The sequence below is a fragment of the Lithobates pipiens genome, unplaced genomic scaffold (assembly GCF_037356315.1).
Source record: "Lithobates pipiens isolate NorthernLeopardFrog02 unplaced genomic scaffold, aLitPip1_a1.2 Scaffold_22, whole genome shotgun sequence".
Classification (NCBI taxonomy): Eukaryota; Metazoa; Chordata; class Amphibia; order Anura; family Ranidae; genus Lithobates; species Lithobates pipiens.
This window is the reverse complement of record NW_027507784.1, coordinates 33,410,722-33,434,728: the sequence shown is the minus strand read 5'-3', so window position 1 is coordinate 33,434,728 and position 24,007 is coordinate 33,410,722. Positions and strand designations below refer to the sequence as shown.

At 45.7% G+C, this 24,007-nt stretch overlaps 1 protein-coding gene and 1 long non-coding RNA gene across 2 annotated transcripts in view; both read left to right on the top strand.

Annotated features, from left to right (window-relative positions):
* Positions 1 to 14,531, top strand: part of LOC143925645 (uncharacterized) — a 68,637-nt gene extending 54,106 nt beyond the window's left edge. Inside the window, exons 17-19 of the mRNA XM_077450111.1 lie at positions 7,978 to 8,085; positions 12,148 to 12,237; positions 14,470 to 14,531. Coding sequence (XP_077306237.1) covers positions 7,978 to 8,085; positions 12,148 to 12,237; positions 14,470 to 14,531 — 260 coding nt within the window. The remainder of the gene's footprint in view (positions 1 to 7,977; positions 8,086 to 12,147; positions 12,238 to 14,469) is intronic.
* A 20-nt stretch (positions 14,532 to 14,551) lies between these two features.
* LOC143923529 (uncharacterized) lies at positions 14,552 to 23,221 on the top strand. The gene is made up of 2 exons (XR_013261731.1): positions 14,552 to 14,633; positions 21,227 to 23,221. It is a non-coding gene; the product is annotated as an uncharacterized LOC143923529 (long non-coding RNA).
* The last annotated feature ends 786 nt before the right edge of the window (positions 23,222 to 24,007 follow it).

The window sequence follows — 24,007 nt, the reverse complement described above, 5'->3', positions numbered from 1 at the left end:
ACAGCAAGGGCTAATGTTTAATTGGAGACGGTTTGCAGGGCCACCACCTGGTCTTCTCGCAATACTTTTCCTAGACACTACCATATTGATCCAGGAGCTCTCACAACTGTTGAGTTCGGAAGGAGAGCAATTCAGGCGGCAATGTCCTTTTCTGAATAAACACTTATTAAGTATGATCCCACCCTTGTCATCTAGTTATTTATCACAGGTATGCTGCCATGGAGGCACCAGGTAAACGGAAAATTGTATCATACTTACAGTAACTTTCCTTTCCTGGTGCCTATCCATGGCAGCATACGCTCTCACAATTGGTATTCTATATTACAGAGAATGTTGGGGGAGGGACTATGACTTTAATTTATGCTATTCACTAGTCCTGAGGGAGGAACTCTATCACTGGTATGCTGCCATGGATAGGCACCAGGAACTGACCAGACTTCTAATCCCTCTGCACTCTATCCCCAAGCAAAAATAAGAGAGGATTTCATTTAGTCGAACTTTGCAAAGACACATTCCTAAGTATAACTGTGATGCATGGCAATGGCCCATTTAGACCTTGTTTAATAGAAAGCACCAGTTGCCTTTCACTATAAACATTTGTTAGTCCAGTCCTGGAAATCTGCATCTGCTTTACTATTAATTCCCATATAAATTGTGCTCCTGCAGCTAGATGCGCAAAATGCATCTAGATGCGCTACCGCGGTGTATATGAGATGTGCAACTGCTGTGTGCACACAGGTATGCGCATATGTGGTTCTCGGAAAGCCAGCACACAGGAATGACATCACGCCCCTACAGAAAGTTGCTGGTACTGCTGCTAAGTTCTCTGAGGAAGAGATGATCCTTATTTGCTAATTAAAGCTGTGTTCTGGGAAAAAAAAATGAAAAGCCAGCAGCCGCTGGCTTTTAATAAATGGAAGCTTACCTGTCCTGCAATCCCTCAAAGTCGGCACCCCAGCTGATGTTTCCATCAGCTGTCGGGTGCATGCTGCCCCCATTCCGGGTAAGGTAACCCGGCAGTGTAGCCTTTCGGCTTCACACCGGGAAACCTACTGTGCAAGCGCAAGGTCTCCTATTAGCCCGGCGGCAGGGGGAGGAGGAGGAGGGAACCCCGTGGTGACGTCACGGCCTCATCACGGTCGCGGCCGGACTTCCGGAAGTGGGAAAGGATACCTGTCAAAGACAAAGGTATCCTGTCCCCCAGAAAGGTGCCAATTGTGACACCGGCGGGGGGCAGGAATCCGATGAGCAGAAGTTAAACTTTAGGGTGGAGCGCCGCTTTAAGAAAAAAACATTTTTTAATAGGGGATGGTGTTACCCTGCCACCAGTTGCTGTTTACATAATTATTATTGTGTTGCACATCTGCGCGCGCCAGTTCACACGCACAATCAATTATTTATCCAGCGCACCAAATAAGGTATGAACCGGTGCAACGCACTGTTCTTAGTAAATCAGCCCATAGTGTCACGCAAAAGCACTTCTATCCTCCAGCCATATGAGAAGTGTCTGGCTTTCGCTCACCAGGGTTGGAGAAATGGAGGAGCTTTGAAACCTTTGACAATACCCCCCTTGGACAAATGTCCCTATATTCTTATTCTGGTAATAACTCTAAAATGTAGGATTATCTCAGCTTGATTGGGAGAGCTGATGTGATGTTTATACATGTTCAGAAACTACAGTTTAATCTCGACATGTTTCTTTTTTGTATCCTGCAGAACAACGACAAGTAAATCCAAAATACATAAAAACTACAAGCAACATAAATTATAGAATTCCCTACAAAAGATTTGAAGTATCTCCTTCCCATGCATCTTCCAAAAGTAAATCATGATCTACAATCTACCACTACAAATCACACCCAGAAGCTGGGCACACATTGATCTTCACTTTCTATAGTGTTCAGGAGAATATATATTTCTTGATCATACATCACGGGACACAGGAGCTTCATTACATAGTGGGTTATATAGGCACCTCTGGTGATTGGACACTGGTTGACCCAATTAAAGAGAATTCCTCCCCTATATAACCCCTCCCATCAGGGAGGCACCTCAGTTTTTTCGCCAGTGTCTGGTCGATGGTCACGTAAAACTTAGCTCTATGCGGGTCCCGGCGAGGGCCGAAGGGCTACAACAAACCGGATCCATACCTCGGGCCGATAATTGACTCCCAAGATGGTATGGTACCCGGGCCTCGTCTGCCGAAGACACAAGGTTTTGCCTGTAAGTCCTCTCCATTGGAAGACTGGACTCTGGGACAACCAGACTTGGGGTACTGTTTACTCAGGGCGCCCGTAAGTTTCTGGCAGAGTTTTTTACAAGGCCCAGGTAGGAGAATCTTTTCGTAAGATTCCCAGATACGCCTGAAGGTTGGCTAACAATACCCGCCGTGATGGGTGAAGGCTGGAATTGGTCTGAAATCAGCAATTCCTGCGGCGGGGAACAGGTATGGGAAGTCATCCTATATATTTAATATATGAATGGATTTCTTCATTTTGAGTAGTTGTATGTCTTACCTGGTTTCCACCACTTGAGGGAGTAAGAGCAAGCCTGATGCATACTTACATGCCTTTCAAACAAACACGCTCAGTGAAATGCCTGGTTCTCCCAGCTATTCACGTTTCCTTGCAGTCCCTGCCACAATATAAGTAAAAAAGGGGTCCCGCGCAGATCGGGGGGTCCCAGGTCACTCCTTTTGGGTTCCCCTTCCCCCCCCCGGATCCCGCGGTCCTCGTGCACGCGCGCGGGCGCGTGCACGCGCGCCGGGCGCGCTCCCGGCCTAATAGGGAAAGGGGGGGGGTGTGGTTGCCAGCTGTGCACAATCAAGTGCTCCAGACTGCAATGCAGGCGCCAAAACGGCCGTTTTTAAAAGCCCAGAGCGTCAGGGGACTGTAAGGTGAGACACAGGAGCTGTGGGCTGTAAGCATCCGTGGGATTGGATCCAGGCGAACCTTAAGACACCTACTCGGCATCATATTGTGCAGTTAAGCTTATATTGATTTATTGTGAGACTTTAAGCACAACAAAGTGATTGCATTTTACACTAGTAACTCTGCTTTGTAGCTCAGTACTATGTCTCCTCGTAAGAGGGTTTCAGGGGCAGGTAACAAAAGCACTGGCAGGTCACCGCCTGGGTCCAGGGGTTCTAAAGGTGCATGCAGATTACCATCCCCCTCTGCAAGAGTGGAGCCTGCATCTCAAGACGAGTCAGTGCCCCTTTCAGGCTTTGCAGCCTCTCCTAATGTCGCAGCCCCGGTCTATGTCACTGAGGACTCCCTTAGGGCTTCATTGGAGAGTTTTGAAGGGAGGATAATGAATTTTATTTCTGCTTCCCTAAAAGATAGCAAGAAAAGGGGTAGATCCCCTCCCTCTGCTGAAATCCCTCTCTCAGACAGCTGCTCTGAAAATGAGGAGAGATCCCTATCTTTGGAAAGGGATCATGAGCAGTCGGATCAGTCAGAGGATGAGGAGTCAGTCCCCTCCTCCCAGGCACTCAGAAAGCAGGTGCAGTATTACACTGAATTGGTGCGTACCACGTTCAGAATGCCAGCTGCTGAAGTCGCTACATCCTCTGTCTCTTCCCTGGGAGTCAGGAAAGCTCCACAGACTGCTTGTTCCTTCCCAATTCATCCTTTAATGGCTGACTTGATGTATAAGGACTGGGGACATCCCGATAAACTGTTTACTCCTCCCAAGAGGTTTTCTATGTATTATCCCGTGGAGGAAAGCTTCACCAAGAAATGGGGGGCCCCATCTGTGGATGCGGCTATCTCTTGTGTGAATAAAAACCTAACTTGTCCTTTGGATAATGCGCAGGTATTTAAGGACCCAGCTGACAAAAGGCTGGAAACCTTGTTAAAAGCCTCCTTTTCCATGGCCGGCGCTGTGGTGCAACCTACAGTCGCAGCCGTGGGGTTGTGTCAGTTCCTTAAGGAACAGGTTAAACAGATGTTTGAACTCCTTCCTAATGAGGAAGTAGAGAAATATGCAGAGATGCCTCACATCTTATGTTTCATAATTGATGCGATTTTGGATTCTGTCCAACAAGCATCACGTTTGTCCCTCATGTTGGTACACATGCGTAGGGCTCTATGGCTAAAAAATTGGGCTGCTGAAATGTCATGCAAAAAGCATTTGACTGGGTTCCCGTTTAAAGGGGAACGGTTGTTTGGAGAGGAATTAGATAAATTCGTCCAAAATATTTCGGGAGGTAAATCTACACTCCTTCCAGTCAAGAAGAGTAAACGTCCTTCATTCAGGCGTACTCTCTCTCCCGAAGCGTCGAGCTCTAAACAGTGGCGACGGCCTTCTCAGCCCTCCTCGGCTGCAAAGCCTCAGGGCCGAGCCCAGGGACAGAAAAAGACTTGGGGGCGGAAGCCTGCCAAGCAGACCTCCAAGACATCCTTGTGAAGGGGCGCCCCCGCTCGGCCGAGTGGGGGGAAGGCTCCTGCAGTTTGCAGGCGCCTGGCGGGTAGAGATTCAGGACAAATGGGTGATCTCTTCAGTATCTCTGGGCTACAGGCTAGAGTTTCAGGAGATTCCACCTTCCCGTTTTCTAAGGTCAAGGATCCCCAGGGATCCGATAAAGCAGAAACCGCTATTTCTGGCCTTAGATCAATTACTATCCCAAGGTGTGATAGTAGAGGTGAGCCCGAAAGATCAGGGTTCAGGTTTCTATTCGAATCTCTTCACCGTTCCAAAACCAAACGGAAGTGTCAGACCTATCTTGGATCTGAGAGACTTAAACCGGTTTCTACACATCCAGACCTTCCGGATGCAGTCAATACGCACTGTGGTCTCCTCCCTGCAAGGAGGAGAATTCATGGCATCAATAGATATCAAAGACGCATATCTCCATGTGCCAATATTTCCCGCACACCAGAAGTTTCTGAGGTTCGCGGTAGAGCAGCGCCATTTCCAATTTGTGGCCCTGCCGTTCGGCCTAGCCACGGCCCCTCGAGTCTTCACGAAGATTCTAGACCCTCTCTTAGCAATCTTAAGAGTTCAGGGCATAGCCGTCATGGCTTACCTAGACGACTTGCTTCTCGTAGAGAGAACTGCAACATGCCTAAGTCGCAGCGTCACCAAAGCGCTAGAACATCTGGGCCGCCTAGGTTGGATTATAAACCTAGAAAAGTCGTCTTTACAACCGACCACCAGGTTGGATTACCTGGGTCTGATTATCGACACCGCTCAGGGCAGGGTGTTCCTTCCAAAGCCAAAGGCCTTGGCCATTGGAGATCTAGTGCGCCTGATTCTGGGCAGAAGATTCTCCTCCATTCGGTTGTACATGAGACTGTTGGGAAAGATGGTCGCCTCTTTCGAGGCCGTTCCATTTGCCCAGTTCCACTCAAGGCCCCTGCAAAGATGCATCCTTGCGATTTGGAACAGGAAGCCCCAATCCCTGGATCTTCCTATGCGTTTATCCCCTCGGGCACGCAAAAGTCTTGTCTGGTGGTTACAGACCAAAAATTTGCTGAAAGGCAAAACCTTTCTTCCCCTCTCATGGAAGATTGTCACCACGGATGCCAGCCTGACAGGTTGGGGAGCCGTGTTGCAGGAAACATGCTCGCAGGGAAAATGGTCTGCGACCGAAAGTCTGCTGCCCATAAATGTCTTGGAGATTCGGGCAATTTACATGGCACTCAGAGAGTGGTCTCACAGACTGCGAGGTTTCCCAGTTCGGATTCAGTCCGACAATGCCACCGCAGTGGCTTACATCAATCACCAGGGCGGTACCAGAAGTCTGGTGGCCCAAAAGGAGGTGAATCGCATACTTGTCTGGGCAGAAGAGCATGTTCCGTGCCTCTCTGCAGTCTTCATTCCAGGAGTGGAGAATTGGCAGGCAGATTATCTCAGCCGCCAGCAGTTGTGCCCAGGAGAATGGGCTCTGCACCCCGATGTGTTTCAAGACATATGTCACAAGTGGGGCACTCCAGACGTGGATTTGTTTGCGTCCAGATTCAACAGGAAACTGGACAACTTTGTGTCAAGGACAAGAGATGCACTTGCTCAGGGGTCAGATGCTCTGACAGTTCCCTGGGATCAGTACAATCTGATCTATGCCTTCCCCCCGAACCCGCTGTTATCGAGGTTCTTGGGAAGGGTCAAGAGGGAGACGAAGCCGGTCCTTCTAGTGGCCTCGGCTTGGCCCAGGCGACCATGGTTCGCAGAAATCATGAAGTTGGCAGTGGGCAGGTCATGGACCCTCCCTCTCCGGCCAGATCTGCTCTCACAGGGTCCAATTTACCACCCTGCTTTACGCAGTCTGAATTTGACGGTCTGGCTGCTGAGACCCACATTTTGAGAGGCCGTGGTCTTTCGGGGCCAGTCCTCTCCACTCTGGTCAATGCCAGAAAACCGGCCTCCAGGCGTATCTATTACAAGATCTGGAGGGCATATGTTTCCTGGTGTGAACCCAGGAGATGGCATCCTAGAAGGTATGTCATTAGCAGAATCTTGGCCTTTCTCCAATCAGGCCTTGAAATGAATTTGGCCATAAGCACCATCAAGGTGCAGATTTCGGCCCTATCGGTCTTTTTTCAAAGATCGCTTGCATCACATTCCCTAGTACGGGCTTTTATCCAGGGGGCTATGCGGATGAGACCGCCAGTCAAACCTCCGGTATGCCCTTGGGATCTGAATTTGGTTCTCTCGGCCTTAGAAGCCCAACCATTTGAACCTCTGCATCTGGCTTCTTTAACTCTCCTGACAAAGAAGCTGGTGTTCCTAGTAGCCATATCCACGGCTAGAAGGGTATCAGAATTGGCAGCTCTTTCCTGTAAAGAGCCCTATTTAATTATCCATAAGGACCGAGTGGTCATGCGTCCCAACAGGTCCTTTCTACCTAAGGTAGTTTCAGGTTTTCACCTGAATCAGGATGTAATCCTACCATCCTTTTTTCCAAACCCTCAGTCCACAGAGGAAGAATCCTTACACACTTTAGATGTGGTTAGAGCAATCAGTCTTTATCTTCAGGCAACTGCTCAGATAAGAAAGACTGACTGTTTATTTATTCTGCCAGAAGGCCCTAAAAGGGGTCAGGCAGCGTCAAAGTCCACTCTTTCGAGGTGGATCAGACAGGTTATTTCTCAGGCCTATGACTTAAAGGGGAAGATTCCTCCTTTTCAGGTGAGAGCGCACCCTACTAGGGCTGTAAGTGCTTCTTGGGCAGTGCATCACCAGGCCTCCCTGGCTCAGATCTGTAAGGCTGCGACTTGGTCATCAGTCCACACATTCACCAGATTCTATCAGGTGGATGTCAGAGGGCAGGAGGATATCGCCTTTGGGCGCAGTGTACTGCAGGCTGCAGTTTAGGTCCTCAAGTCCCTGGCGGTCTAGATTCATGATCTGTGTCTCCCTCCCCTCAACCTGAGCATTGCTATGGGACATCCCACTATGTAATGAAGCTCCTGTGTCCCGTGATGTATGATCAAGAAAATAGGATTTTTATATACAGCTTACCTGTAAAATCCTTTTCTTGAGAGTACATCACGGGACACAGGGCTCCCGCCCCTCTTGGGTTTTACGTGGTTTCTTATTGCTTTGCTACAAAACTGAGGTGCCTCCCTGATGGGAGGGGTTATATAGGGGAGGAATTCTCTTTAATTGGGTCAACCAGTGTCCAATCACCAGAGGTGCCTATATAACCCACTATGTAATGAAGCTCCTGTGTCCCGTGATGTACTCTCAAGAAAAGGATTTTACAGGTAAGCTGTATATAAAAATCCTATTTTCACGTATCTCCTCCCACCCACCAGTCATATGAGAAGAGTCTGGCTTAATGTTTATTTGGGTTGGGGAAATAGAAGGGGCATTGGCACCTCTGACAATGCCCCTTGTTCATGTCCTTGTTCTGGAAATAACTCTAAAATGTGGAATAATCTCAGATTAATAGAGAGATCTGGTGTGGTGTTCTTTATACATGTTCTGAAACTACAATATAATCTTTACATCCCTGTATTCTGTACCCTGCAGAACCACAACCACAAGTCAACCCAGAACAAAGCCAAACCACGAGCAGCATATCTCATAGGACTCCCAGCAATCAATGTGGAGAAGCTCCTTCCCATGCATCTTCCAACAGTAAGTTTTGGTTTACACTCCAGCCCTACAAATTAGTGGGGAGAACTCTTATAGGTACATTCAGAGCACTCTGGGCACATTTCCATGGGCATGCTGAAATCAATTGGCACTCGGGACAGCACACGAGCAGCTGATTGTATTTTATCCAACACAGTGCATTGCGCTTTCTGCAGCTTTACCAACTGGATTATGACCTGGCATGAAAAAAGGCACAGGAACTAAACACCACACTGCATTTTTTTTTTGCATGGCGTGGGAACATTTATGGACTTGGGGGTGTGGGAAATCGCCCAGTTTACTTTTCCCTCGCCAAACATTGGCTTTTATACCGGTTAACTAAGCCCAGGTAACACGGGTGTGTCTCTATTATTAGTATGGAGGGCACTAATATCCTGCATTGAATCACAATGTGAAAAAAAAATCTCCATTTTTGTATTTCTAACTAACTTTAAGGTGAGTACAGACAGATTGAAATTCAGCTGTTTCAGGAGGGAGTTTCAATCAGTGTGTGTCCCTCCCTGTCTGACGGAAGGAGATTGTTAGATCAACTTCTGTTGAACAGCTACATTGGAAAATTTTCATTGATCACTGTCTGCAACCAATCGTGATCAGTGTATTCTCACAGCAGAAAGTCCTCGCTGTCACAATACAATGTCAAAGCGAGGAGGATTCCTCCATCCACATCACTTGTCTGGATGGGGGAATCTGATCTTTTATTTCATTCAGTCCTTCAGCTGAACAAAAAGAAAACAAATTGTATACCCAATGTGATGAAGCCCTGTCCTAAACAGGTCTATGTCCGCCGTAAATGCTTCCTCCAGAACCAGCACTATCCAAGACCCTTTAGCCCACCCAGTCACCAGCTGTAACATAGGTGTGTTGAGGAAGAATATGCTACATTATTATCTCAATATATCTCATTTTAATTCATCTAACACAGTACATTGTCTTTTCTGCAGCTCGAAGGACTATTATGATTATGATCTGGCATGAAAGATGGCACAGAAAGTAGACTACAAACTGCATTTTGTCTTCATGGTATAGGGACTTTTAGGGATTTGGTGGCCTGGGAAATTGCCTAGTTGACATTCCCTCCTGTTAAACATGGGCCCTTTCCCTGGTTCACTAAAACTAGGTAACCCAGGATTACTCTTTTATTAATAGTATGGTTGACATTAATATCCTCTATTTAAGCACTGTGTACCTTTTTGATTAATCTCCATTTTTGTATTTTTACCATCTTTACAGAGGCCCTATTTTATTTTCTATAATATTGATATGGTAGGCCTTTCAGCAGCTAACAAAAGCAAATGTGGAGTAATTACCTTTCCCAATATAAACCAATTACATTGCTTGTTTTTCCTGAAAGAAATCATTTTTCAATGAGGACAATACAGTAAAAAGCTTCTTTACGATGTTTGTAAATTAGCCTCAACTCTGGTAAAAATGATTGTAAAACTGATTTTTTGGTTGTTTAATAGTCAAATTTATTGTGTAAAATCAAACACTTTTAAATGGACTGTCTATCCAAATGTAGTCTTAAAGTGGAAGTAAACTCTCCTATAGTTTTCATCCATGGAAGCTGCCATCTTTGCCTCTGTTTAATCTTCAGCTGCCACGGTGCTGCACATGTGATCCGTTATGACACCAGCCATTGGGTAGTTTGACAGTTTGGTTGAGAGCACAGCCAATGTGCAGTTAGCATTCCCAGCATGCCGTTTTTTGAAACTGTTTAAATCGATGGGTTTACTTCCACTTTAAGATATGGATAGGAGCTTTAGTTCTTATCTCATCTCAGCCACAGTGTCAGGCATAAGCACTTCCACCCACCAGCCATATAAGAAAAGTCTGGCTTATCCAAGGCTGGATAAATGGGAGGGGCTTTGATACCTTTGACAATGCCCCTCTACTCTTATTTTGCAAATAGATCTAAAATGTTGGATTTTCTTAGCTTTATAGTGAGAACTAGTATAGTGTTTGTTATGCATGTTCGGAAAGTAGTTTAATCTCTACATGCCTATTTTCTGTGCCCTGCAGAACCACAATCACAGTTCAATCCAAAACAGTGCATAATTAAAAACAACATACAGTTGTGCTCATAAGTTTACATACCCCAGTTCTTAATACCATGTATTGTCCCCTTTAACATCAATGACAGCTTGAAGTCTTTTTTGTGGTATTTGTGGATGAGGCTCTTTATCTTCTCAGATAGTAAAGCTGCCCGTTCCTCTTGGCAAAAAGCCTCCAGTTCCTGTAAATTCTTAGGCTGTCCTCCATGAATGGCATGTTTGAAATCTCCTCAGAGGGGCTCAATGATATTGAAGTCAGGAGACTGAAATGGCCACTCCAGAACCTTCACTTTATTTTGCTGTAGTCAATGACAGGTGGACTTGGCCTTGTGTTTTGGATCATTGTCATGTTGAATGTCCAAGTACGTCCCATGCACAGCTTCCTGGCTGATGAATGCAAATGTTCCTCCAGTATTGTTTGATAACATACTGCATTCATCTTGCCATCAATTTTGACCAAATTTCCTGTGCCTTTGTAGCTCACACATCCCCAAAACATCAGCGATCCACTTCCATACCTTTCATCACAGGCCTTGTTGACTCCTCTCCAAAAGTAGCATTTATGGTTGTGGCAAAAAAGCTCAATTTTGGTCTCATCACTGCAAATGACTTTGTGCGGGAAGGTTTGAGGCTTGTCTCTGTGCTGTGTGGCGTATTGTAAGCGGGATACTTTGTGGCATTTGCGTAGTAATGGCTTTCTCCTGGCGCTTCGACCATGCAGCCCATCTTTCTTCAAGTGCCTCCTTATTGTGCATTTTGAAACAGCCACACCACCTGTTTTCAGAAAGTCCTGTATTTCACCAAAGTTAGTTGTGGCTTTTTCTTGCATCCTGAACAATTTTCCAGGCAGTTGTGGCTGAAATTTGTTGGTCTACCTGACTGTGGTTTGGTTTCCCTCATTTTCCGCTTCTTGATTAGAGCTTGAACCAGTGGTGGCTGGTATTACTTTTTTTTGGGGGGTGCAAACAAAGCCCCGACCAAGCCCCCCCCCCCCATCACTCACCTGCAATAGGGCCTGCAGATAGATAGATAGATAGATAGATAGATACAGTAGATAGACAGGAAGCTAGAGATAACACACTGAAAGCCCTAAACCTACATTATTGGATAACCAGAACTAATCCAAAGGGATTCTTTCTCTCTTTGGCTGCGGAGATGGCATTTGATAGAGTGGCCTGGGACTATATGAAAGTAGTCCTGGAAAAAATAGGCTTAGGACAGAGAATGCTCAACTTTATAATCACACTGTACTTATAACCATCCGCCACAGTCCGAGTTAATCAAATGCCTTTCCTATTTCAAATGAAACCAGTCAAGGATGCCCTTCATCACCCTTACTCTATGTACTCTCCCTTGAACCTCTACTAAATTGCATTAGAATAAATGATAACATCTCAGGGATTGAAGTTACAGACCATACACATAAGATAGCAGCATTTGCGGATGATATACTACTCTTCTTAACTAACCCCCAAACTACCATACCCACTTTATTGAAAGAATTTGAACAAGACAGATCTCTATCTAACCTACAAATTAATTTTTTTAAGTTACATGCACTTAACATATCACTATCACCGACTGAAGTGGCAGACTGTAGAGTTAAATTCCCCTTCTCATGGAAGACACAATCAGATACTTATCTAGGAATACAATTACCCAGCCACCTCGACAATTTGTATCATCTTAACTATTTACTGAACTTTTTGTTGGGAGACATAATTCCCACGATGCGGATTGCTGCGGTTGCAGCATGTTTTATCACGTGACAGTCGCGGCAGACCCGCACCACGATTTGAGGTGTCATTCAAATGAATGGCATCTCACATGCGAGTTCCACGATTTGACATTCACACCTCGGCACTGTCAAATTGCAGTCAGATTTGTGGCAAATCTGTCCGCAAATCAAAACACTGTAGTGTGAATAGAGCCTTTATCTTTGGAAACTACAGTTTAGTCAATATACAGTATGCCTCTTTTATGTACCCTGCAGAACCACAAATCAACCCGGAACAAAGGAACTTATTACGTCACACTTCCAACGAGCAATTCAGAGGAGCTCCTTCCCATTCAACTTCCAAAGGTAAGTCATGTTCTACATTCCACCACTGCAAATCATATGCAGGGGCTGTGCACACATTGATCTTTGCTTATTATAGTGCTCAGAGTAATATACAGTATATTCCAGTAAAAGAAACAATTGTTACTTTGAAACTCCAAAATCTGCTCACTTATCACAACTAAGCACTCTTCTAGATACACACTAAGGCAGGGGTGTCAAACTCAATTGCATTGTGGGCCGCATCAGCATTATGATTGTCCTCAAAAGGGCCGGCTGTATCTGTAAGATTAGATGACCAGCACATCCCCTCCCCTTACATTAGATGTCAAGAGCCACCCCACCATCAGAAGTTGAGTCCCCCACTCTCCCTTACATCACAGTGCACCCCCCTTTCCTTATGCTGCTGCTGGGAAGAAGCTGGATGCATTGCTTAAAAGCAGAAAGTAGGGGTCTGGAGGAGGACCAGAGGATGGCTGGAGCTCTGCTGCGGCTGCAGGAGAGGTGCGAGGGCCACATGAAATGGCCTGGAGGGCTGGCATATAGATTCTAAAGGTTCTTAATTACGTTTATACAGATAAAAGATGCCTAATAGCATACAACAATGCAATTGATACTATACATTATAGACATGCATATTGTGAGAGCACAGAGGTAACAATGAGAGCTTGGTAGGGTCTACGTGTTTCGCTGAACTCCCTCTTTCTCAGGACCATTTAAGCATGTATAATATGTAACTCTTAACTTTAGTAAGAAAACGTAGTTCCTAGAGGCATCATAAAAAAATTATTTACCATCTGTTTGATATGGACTTTTGGTTTTTAATGGAGTGATTCATGGGAGACACATGAATACAGGGCCCTGACCACTTTGGGAGCGTTAGCATTACTGAACACTGTATATATGCAGATTAATACCTATATCTGCTACCTTCTGAATGTTCGAGATTTCTGGTCCTATATTCTGATCCCATATATATTATACTCATTACCGCAGATCTGAATGTAATGAGCTATTCCCATGGGTTGGTAGGCCACTATCCTCATCTGGAGACCCATGTCAACCTTTTATTTTTTTTTTTTTTTTTTTTATGATGCCTGTAGGAGCTACATATTCTTACAAAAGTTAAGAGTTACATATAATGCATGCTTAAATGGTCCTGAGGAAGCGGTTCACGAGGTCCACGAAACGCGTTGCCAAGACCAAGCTCTCTTACAATATATACCTCTGTGCTCTTACGATATGCACTTTATAATGTATGGTATCAATTGCATTGTTGTATGCATTTAGGCATCTTTTATCTGTATAAACTTGATTGTAAAGGTTCGTTTTTTTTTTAAAGGGTTTTGCACAGAGCAGCCCCGATCCTCCTCTTCTGGGGTGCCATATCAGCGCTCCTCCTCTTCATCAGGTGCCCCCACGGAGACCTGCATTCCCCGGGGGCACTCATGTGGGCCCGCTTTCGAGTCCCGCTACTGCATCCATTGACACAGACAGCAGGACTTGGCCCTGCCCCCCGTCTCCCGTGTCGCTGGATTTCATTGACAGCAGCAGGGAGCAAATGACTTCCGCTGCTATTAATCTATCCAATGAGGATGGAGACAGTGGCTAGAGCTGCTGGGCTCTTGTTCATCGCTGGAACGATCAGATTCAGGTAAGAAAAGGGGAGGGGGTCGTCTGGGGGGGGGGGGGCTGCAGCACGGAAGGTTTTTTACCTTAAAGCGGAGTCCCACACACTTTTGAGAGGTGGTCTTAAACAAAAGACCACCCCTCGTTTTTGGCTAGTTAAAACCTTTTTTTTTCTTCTAACTTACCTTTTTATAAAGTACTCCTGATCCATCTGGTCTGGAGTGCAGGACGTCATATCCTCTTCTTCGGCGAGCCCCCCCCCCCCATGTCTTCTGGGACCTGTGTGTGTCACTTTTCCTTAAGTAGAATGGCGGCGCCTGCACCCGATTTGATGGACGGATCAGCCTTGGGGGGGCAACATCGCAGGCTCCCTGGACAGGTGAGTGTCCTTATTAAAAGTCAGCAGCTACAGTGTTTGTAGCTGCTGACTTTTAAAAGAAAAAATTTGCGGGTGGAAGACCGCTTTAATACATAGAATGCCCTTTCTCTCTTCCAATCACACAACTTTCCGACAAGAATCCCATTTTTTCAATGGTATTCGGTTCAAAAAATGTGCTTGAATGTTGGGGGGGGGGGGGGGGGGGGATCATTAACTGACTGTGTGCTATTGTTTGTGTTCTTTTATAGACTTCAGTCATATATGTTATCCTTCTGTCTGCAATGTTTCATGTTCCTTTTTCAAAATGTGATCTGTTGCACTTGCCTTACCAGCTAATAATAACAACAAGAATAACGAGGAAATTCAGCGATCAGTAAGAAAAGTCTGAGATGAGAGAACTTACTTTATAAAGGTGAGTCTTTAATATAAGTACTTTGACGACTACAGATTAACTTAAAGCGGTGTTCCGCCCCCCCAAAAAAAAATTAAAAACCAGCAGCTACACATACTGCAGCTGCTGGCTTTTAACAATCGGACACTTACCTGTCCAGGAGTCCAGAGATGTCGGCACCATCAGCTGTCAGGTGCTACCACCGCCATTGCAGGGAAGGGTACCCGGCAGTGTAGCCTTACGGCTTTACACTGGGAACCCTACTGGGCATTAGACATGTGCGATTCGTTTCGTACGAATCTCAAATTTGTATGAATTTCCCTAAATTCCTACGTTCGGGAGGATCCGAAATACGAATTGCCATGCGTCCGAATTTTGTACGAAATTCGAACTTTTGTTTATGAATCCGAAGGAGGAAGTCAGCACAGGGATGGTGGGAGCCCCTCATCTAACGAAAATTCGTATTTCGGATAGGAAATTCTTCAACGGAATTTCGTATTTCGGATAAAAACCAAACTTCGACTGTCATATTGAGGTATATTTTTGCCTTTAAATTCATCGTAACGAACGTTCGTACAAGTTAACGAACCTAACGACAATTCGTATTTCGTACGAATTGAAATTGAATTTCGGACACGAAATACGAAGTACGAATTAATTTTAATACGAACCGCAATGGAACAGAACAAAACAAATTTATTGACGGCGCCCATGTCTACTGGGCATGTGTGAGGCCCCGCTCCTCTCTCCTACTAGACCGGTGACAGGGAGAGGAGGAGGGTGCTCCGCGGTGATGTCATGGGCCACAGCCCGGACTCCCGGAAAGTGGGAACAGGATACCTGTTAAAGACAGGTATCCTGTCCCCCCTCCCCCCAAAAGGTGCCAATTGTGACACCGGAGGGGGGAGAAGACAAATCAGTGGAAGTTCCACATTTGGGTGGAACTCCGCTTTAAATTTCACAATCCAAGTTTGTTACCCCAACATTTCCCAACATTTCCTATTCCTGATATGTGCCTCTGCTGCACCAAGTATCCTGTTCTCTTTGTATTGCTTCCTTTGTATGAATTTCCTGGTGATTCTGCCAGTCCCTCCGCTTTTTTATTGGAAACTAACCACACTAAGCAGGAGAACACACTGTTGTCAGTTCGCTAGATACCGTATGCGGGAAACTCTCCTCCGATAATCCTCCGATTATCAATTCGTCCTAATATTTCCCCCTTGCACAGCCATTCACTGGCAAGCTCAGTGTGCTGCTGCTTCTCTTCCCCCAGCTCTTATGCATCTGAGAACAGAGGTAATGTGATCTTTTATAAAAAAAAGGGGGGGGAAGGGAATTTTTAATGTTTTTTTTTTGTTGTTGTTTTTTTATATCTATACATAAATGTGTTGCCTTTCGTTTCAGTTTTAAACTGAATGGGCTGTTTTACAAGGTGATTGCGTAAATTGAATTTAACATACTGAAAATGATAGTATTATTCAGTTTATGAGTTTCTTAGCTTTTTGTACATGCCTGTGCTTATATGTTGTGCTACATTTCCATAATGATCAAACTTTTTGAAGAGAATGTTCATTATAACAGAAAGGTCCCCTTCTCCTCTTTCCTGACTAATGGGCAGGTGACAAGCTGTCATTAAAGTGATTGTAAAGGTTTGTCTTTGCACAGAGCAGCCCCGATCCTCCTCTTCTGGAGTGCCCCGTCAGCGCTCCTCCTCTTCATCAGATGCCCCCCACGGAGACCCGCATCCCCTGGGGGGCACCCTTGCGGGCACGCTCACGAGTCCCGCTGCTGCGTCCATTGACACAGACAGCAGAACTTGGCCCCGCCCCCGGCTCCCGTGTCACTGGATTTGATTGACACCAATCGATATAGCAGCCATACATAACAAATGTGATCATTACTGAGCACTCTGGTGTTCATTCAGACCTGAAGAAATAGTAAACATGCCATGATACCATCTCCTCTGTTAGTGAATGAACATGGAAGGGCTCTGTGCTCAGCACTTCTGTGTTCAGATTTATTCAATTTGTGTTCTTAAAGGGGTTGTAATCCTATGCATTAAGGTCAAAAAACTTCTGGCAGTGACCGGCCCCCACCCCCGTTTTACTTACCTGAACCCTGGAATGTCACCCGGCAGAGACGCGCTCTTCCTCTGCCCAGGGTTCTCAGCTCTTGATTGGATAGATTGATAGCTCCCGCCACTGTCAATCAAATCCAGTGACGCGGGCGTCAGAGCCGAGTCCGACATTCGGCATCTATGGGCGCCGAATGATGGACACGGGAGCGTGCCCGCAAGGTAACCCCCTGGGTGAGCGCTTCTCCTAGGGGGTTATACGATGCGGGGAGGAACCACGAGAGGCGCAGAGGCACCCCAGAAGACCAGGATTGGGGCCACTCTGTGCAAAACGTACTGCACAGTGAAGGTATGACATATTTGTTATAAAAAAAAAAAGAAAACGATCCTTTACAATCAGTTTAATTTCTTTCTCTATATCAAACGTGAAATAGCTGGGGCTAGGACCCTAATGATAAAAAATAAATAATAATAAAAATTAAAGGGTGAGTTCACTTTTTTGAAAAAAAATTATAAATGCACATTTTTTTTGCAGGTAAAAAAAAAAGTGCATTTATTTATTTACTTTCTTTTGGAGCCTGTAAAGCATTGCGTCAGCATCAGCAGATCGGTGGTGACATTCAGGTCTCCAGCAGATCTGCCAGTGTATCTGTGCGCCCGTACATCCCGTACAGGTAAGCAGATGCAACCAGACAGGAAGCACGAAGGAAATACCACGGCGCACCACAACAATGTAGTCGTTTATTGGAAAACTACAAGCCGACAGCCCCAAAGGCTGCTGGACTTTGTAGTTTTCAATCCACACAGCCCTGTCAATCAGTGACGCAGCCAGGGGGGGCGGAGTCCCGCTCTGCCTTTTTTTTTTTTTTTTATTGTGACGACTAGCGGAGGGGGGAGGGAGACGAGCCCCACTAGCTGTCACAGCGGGGATTGGGGGAGGTGTGGGGGTTGGTCCGTTCATAACATGTTACATATGACACGCTGAATATGGGTGTAATATATATCATGTTTATGTTTATGAACTTATCTTTTAAACCCCTCACTACTCTAACCAAAATGAAAAAAAAAGAAAAAAAAAAAAAGTTTTGTCTTTAGTATTATTATAAAGTAGAACTATGGGCAAAACCAGGGGCGGACTGACCAGTCGGTCATTCTGGCGCCGCCCGAGGGCCCGAGGCCATTAGGGGCCCGGTCTCAGCCACTTGAAGCGGCTGTGCCTGTATTACATGCGGTGATCATGCCGATTATAATACTGCTAACGGCGCACTGCTCCCCGCCGGCCCCTCCCGTCCGTCCCAGGCGATGTCACGACACATACAGTACAAGCACCTGGGACGGACGGGAGGGAAGGAGGGGCCGGTGGGGAGCAGCGCGTCGTTAGCAGTATTATAATCGGCATGATCATGGCATGTGATACAGGCACAGCAGAAGAGTGGAGGGGCTAGCTGGGAGCTGCGCCGTTATAAGTATTATCGGCATCCGTAACTGAAGCCTGGGTCTGCCACAAGTGATAAGTGATGGGGGGATGGGGCTGGGGGGGAGGCTGTACAGATGCATGGGGCCCCGGTTCCCCCCACCCCACAGTGCACCCCTCTGTGAGTGTCTCCGTGTGTGTGTCTCCCCCTGGGTGAGTGTCTCCCTGTGTGTGTGTCCCTCTGTGTATGTGTTTCTCCCCCTGTGTGTCCCTGTGTGTGTGTTTCTCCCCCTGTGTTAGTGTCCCCCTGTGTGTGTCTCTGTGTGTGTGTGTCCCCGTGTGTGTGTCTTCCCCTGTGTGAGTGTCCCCCTGTGTGTGTGTGTGTCCCCCTGTGTGTGTGTGTCCCCGTGTGAGTGTCCCCCTGTGTGTGTGTGTGTGTGTGTGCGTTCTCCCTCCAGTGACCCCCTGTGTGTGTGTATGTGTATGGTCTCCCTCCTGTGTGTGTGTCCCCGTGTGAGTGTCTCCCTGTGTGCGTGTGTGTCCCCGTGTGAGTGTGAGTGTCCTCCTGTGTGTGCATTCTCCCTCCAGTTTCCCCCTGTGTGCCCCCCCTCCCCCGGCCGTGTCCCCGTGTGCTTTCTCCACCCCAAGTCTCCCTGTGCAGGTGTGTGTGGCTTGAGTGTGGCACCCAAGGGGCCCCATGAGCTTCTATTGCCCGGGGGCCCATGAGTTGTCAGTCCGCCCCTGGGCAAAACTTTTTCTTTATTTTGGATAGAGTAAGGAATGGTTTTAACCCCTTCCAGTGTTTTTTTTTTGGTTTGTTTTGTTTTTTTGCCATCTGTGTTTCATTGGGGAGATTTCCCTTCCCTTCCTGTCCCATAGCCAGCACAGAAAATTCCTGAAAATTAAGGGTCAGCCACACCAGTGTCCCAATTGGAAGATTTCCCTTCTATTACCTTTCTGGGGACAACCCAACATTTGGGATTTTCTTTCACCTTCAATGTTCGCCACTTGCCGCCCCCCAATAGTCAAATGACGGCTGCAAAGTGGTTTCAAAATCCTGACCAGACGTCATAGGACACTGGACCACAAGGGATGCCACCAGACCACCAGGGATGCCCAGCACCAGGTATGCCACCCTAGACCACCAGGGATGAAAGTCAGTGCCCACAATGGAGGCCAATCAGTGCCCACAATGGATGTCAATCAGTGCCCACAATAGGCATCACTGATTGGCATGCATTATTGTTTGGCACTGATTGGCATCCATCAATACAAAACAATACAATACAATGTCGCCTATCAGTGCCCATCTGTGCCACCTATCAGTGCCCATCTGTGCCACCTATCAGTGCCCATCCATGCCAACTATCAGTGCCCATCCATGCCGATCTGTGCCGTCTATCCATGCCCATCTGTGCCACCTATCCATGCCCATTCATGCTGCCTATCCATGCCAATCCGTGGCAGCTATCAGTGCCAATTTGTGCCACCTATCAGTGTCCATCCGTGTCGCCCATCAGTGCCACCTATCAGTGCCCATCAATGCTACCTCATCAGTGCCACTTCATTGGTGCCACCTCATCAGTGCCCATCAGTGCCGTCTTATCAGTGCCCGTCAGTGCAGCCCCATCAGTGAAGGAGAAAACGTACTTATTTACAAAGTTTTGAAACTGAAACAAAAAAAACATATTTTTTTTCAACATTTTGGGTCTTTTTTTATTTGTTTAGCAAAAAATATAAACTGCAGAGGTGATCAAATACCACCAAAAGAAAGCTCTATTTGTTGGAAAAAAATTATAAAAATTTAATTTGGGTACAGTGTAGCATGACCGCGCAATTGTCATTCAAAGTGCGACAGCGCTGAAAGCTCAAAATTGGTCTGGGCAGGAAGGTGTTCAAGTGCCCGGTATTGAGGTGGTTAAAGGAGTTGTAAAGGCAGAAGGTGCATTCTATGCATTAAGATAAAAAAAACCTTCTGTGTGCCCCCCCCCCCCCAATACTTACCTGAGCCTCATCTCTATCCAACAAGGTCCAATAGTGCCCCGACCATCCGTGACTCTCCCCCCTGACTGGCTGAGACACAGCAGTGGCGCCATTGGCTCCTCCTGCTGTCAAAGTCAGTTAGCCAATATGGAGAGAGAGAGGGGGGGCAGGGCCCAACCAGGGCTCCATGTCTGAATGGACACAGGGGGAGCTGTGACTCGGCTCAGATGCCCCCATAGAAAGCTTCTTGCTGTGGGGGGAACTTAACAGGAGGGAGGGACCAGGACCAGGATCACAGAAGAGGGACCTGAGAAGAGGAGGATCTGGGCTGATCTGTGCAAAACCAACTGCACAGAGGAGGTAAGTGTAACGTGTTTGTTATTTTTATAGAAAAAAAAAAGGAGACTTTACACTCACTTTAACCATAATTAAGATAAAAAGAGAAGATGAATCGCCCTAACAGAGGCACAGACAACGATAAAAATATAATAGGGGTTCTAATCCCTCTCTACTCTGTCCAAAACGTAAAAAAAAGTTTGTCTTTAGTTATACTTTAAAGCGAAGGGCCACCCTAAAAAAAAAATTACATAAAAATGTCCCTAAAAATCTGAAAAAAAAATGAAAAAAAACTTTTTTTTAAATTTACCAGAAATGGCTGTTGCTAGGCAGATCGTCTTAATCTGCCACTTCCCACACAGGTGATCTTCATTCTTCTCCTCCTCACGTTGTCTTGCGGGGAATGGGGCGCAATGTGTTCTCGGAACTGTGTGTGTCCCACAACACAGCGCGCTCCATTCACAAAGCGCCACGCGACTTGCGCATGCGCAGTAGGAAATGGGCAGTGAAGCTGCAAAGCACCACTGCCTGTGTCTCTTAGTTGGAATGGCGGTGCCGGGACCCAAGAGCCGAGGGACGGGTCGGCCTCGGGGGCGGCCGACATCGCGGGCACCCTAGACAGGTAAGTGCGCTTATTAAAAGTCAACAGCTACAGTGTTTGTAGCCGCTGACTTTAAAAAAAAAAAAAATCAGCTGGCCCAGGTGGATCTAAATTTTGACTAGATAACATTTTGTCTGCTAAAGCACCATCTATCATAAACAATTGTCATTTGTAAAATAAAACCCTGTTTTCTCCTGTTTCCCCAGGCTTTGCTGCACCTCAATGCTGCTGATCACCTATCGCCTCTTTGCAGCCTATCTACCTGCACTCCACCAGCTACTGCACATCTACTCTGGGTGATTTTCCTGATGGGAACAATGGTGGACCATATCTGTGCAATGTGTGTCAGGACAGTCACTGGTAGCCTCCATTGGGAGGACATGTGACAAGGTGACCAAGCAGAACAAGTGGAAGACAGAATCACTGCGGTGAATTTACTAAAACTAGAAAATGCAAAATCTGGTGCAGCTGTGCATGGTAGCCAATCAGCTTCTAATTTCAGTGCTTAGTTTTTAAAGTGGTGTTCCACCCAAAAAAACAAAATGTCATTAACCAGTTCCCGACCGGCGCATGCGATGTACGTCGGCAGAATGGCACGGGCAGGCATATTGGCATACAGGTACGTCCATTTTTAAATGCCGCCCTGCCATCGCGTGCACGCCGCTGGCGGTGCGCTCGCATGCCGGTCCGGACCCCCGTGAGTCCAGTCGCGGGTCCCGCGGACTCGATCGCCATGGGGATACCCATGATCGTCTCACGGGGCGGCTGAACGGGGAGATGCCGTTGTAAACAGCATCTCCCCGTTCTGCCTAGCAACAAGTGACGCTGATCTCTGCTCACTGTGATTGGGGCAGAGATCAGTGTTCACTAACACAAAGCACAGCCCCCCACAGTTAGTAACACACCCCTAGGAACACTTAACCCTTATACTGCCACCCCTGGTTAACCCCTTCACTGCCAGTGTCATTTACACAGGAATCACTGCATTTATATAGCACTGATTGCTGTATAAATGACAATGGTCCCAAAAATGTGTCAAAAATGTCCGATGTGTCCGCCATAATGTCGCAGTTGCAATAAAAATCGCTGATTACTAGTAAAAAAAAAATATTAATAAAAATGCCATAAAACTATCCCCTATTTTGTAAACGCTATAACTTTTGCGCAAAACAATCAATAATCGCATATTGCGATTTTTTTTTTTACCAAAAATATGTAGAAGAATACGTATCGGCCTAAACTGAGGGAAAAAAATGTTTTTTTTATATATTTTTGGGGGGATGTTTATTATAACAAAAAGTAAACAATAATGTGTTTTTTCAAAATTCTCGCTCTATTTTTGTTTATAGCGCAAAAAATAAAAACCGCAGAAGTGATCGAATACCACCAAAAGAAAGCTCTATTTGTGGGAAAAAAAGGACGTCAATTTTGTTTGGGAGCCACGTCGCACGACCGCGCAATTGTCAGTTAAAGCGGCACAGTGCCGAATCGCAAAAAGTGGTCTGGTCTTAAGCCAGCAAAATGGTCCAATCTGAAAGTGGTTAATGTACTTGAGAAAAAAAAATAAAAAATTTGGAAAAAAGATTTTTTTTTTTACTTACCTTTTTTTCCCTGTTGCTCTGTGGTCCCTCGAAATCTGCCTCCTCCAGTGCCTGGGCTCCTGACATCACTTCCCTTGGCGCAGGAAGGGAGATCGCCTCTTTCCCCTCCCTCTGTCAATCATCTGGGGCATGTGACAGGTCCCAGATGGTTGCGTGGCCAATCACGGCGCACGGCGCCGCTTGAGAATGCAAAGTGGGTGCACGGCTGTGAAGACACAGCCGGGCGCCCACAGTTACAATGCCGGCGCTGCCGAGTGGAGGGGGAGACAAGCGGGGCTTCGTCCCCCCCCCCCCCCCGCATCGCTGGACCCTGAGACAGGTAAGTGTCCGATTATTAAAAGTCAGCAGCTGCAGTAGTTGTAGCGCCTAACTTTTGGAAACACCACTTTAACTGTTTAATTAGGTTTTGGAAAACCCTAAAAACCAAAAATAAAATGGAAGCTGATTGGTTTCTATGCAGAGCTACGCCAGAATTTGCACTTTTAGTAAATGAAACCCTGTGTGTTGTCACTCTATAACAAGAAGTGCCTGAAGAAGGACCTTCATGGCAGAATTATAAATCATAATTTAATGAAAGCTTTACATTTAACATGTATTGAATGTATTGAAAATAACTTTTGAAATGACATTACAGTTTTAAAGACTAATTCCACCTTCTGCAAAAAAAAAAAAATATTATTATTGGGACTGGGATGATACTTATTTTTTTTTTTCATTTTTCTGATCTCTGTGAATGAATTGTGTGGATATACAGGCAGAGCCAAGCACAGCCGCATGGAATTCAAATAGGAGAGGAGCGAGCGGGGCTCAGAACCCCGGGATTCTGCAAAGAGCAGGTTGTTTGAGGGTGGGGGGCTGGGGAGTCTGACCATGGTACACTCTAAATTTGGGTGTAGAAGAAATAGAAAGATGGATTCCGCTTATAAAAATTCTCTGAGATTTCAGTGATATCATTTACAACACCTAAAAAAAAGTTTGCTTTTCAAAAATGCAGAATGTATTGTTGAAGGTATGTACCGTATTCTTAACCTTAATTACTATTTGGTAGCAATTAAAAAAAAAAAATGTATTTCTTTTTTTTTTTAAACCGATTGTAATATTGCTTTTTTATTTTTCATATTCTATTTCATTATTCTATTCATATAACTGTAATAATGTCTTTATTGAAATATTTTTTGTATTTTAAGACACCACCTTCATAATCTCTAGAATAAAAGCACTTTTTCTGTATTAAAGTCAATGAAAACTTTTTAAATCATAACCTGAAATTATACAAAATTATTAATGAAACTGTATATCTTGTCGTTGATTTAAAATATGTTTTTATGCCATTTATTAATAAAGTTATATGTACCTTATTTCATTCTTGTTGAGTCAGTTTTACCT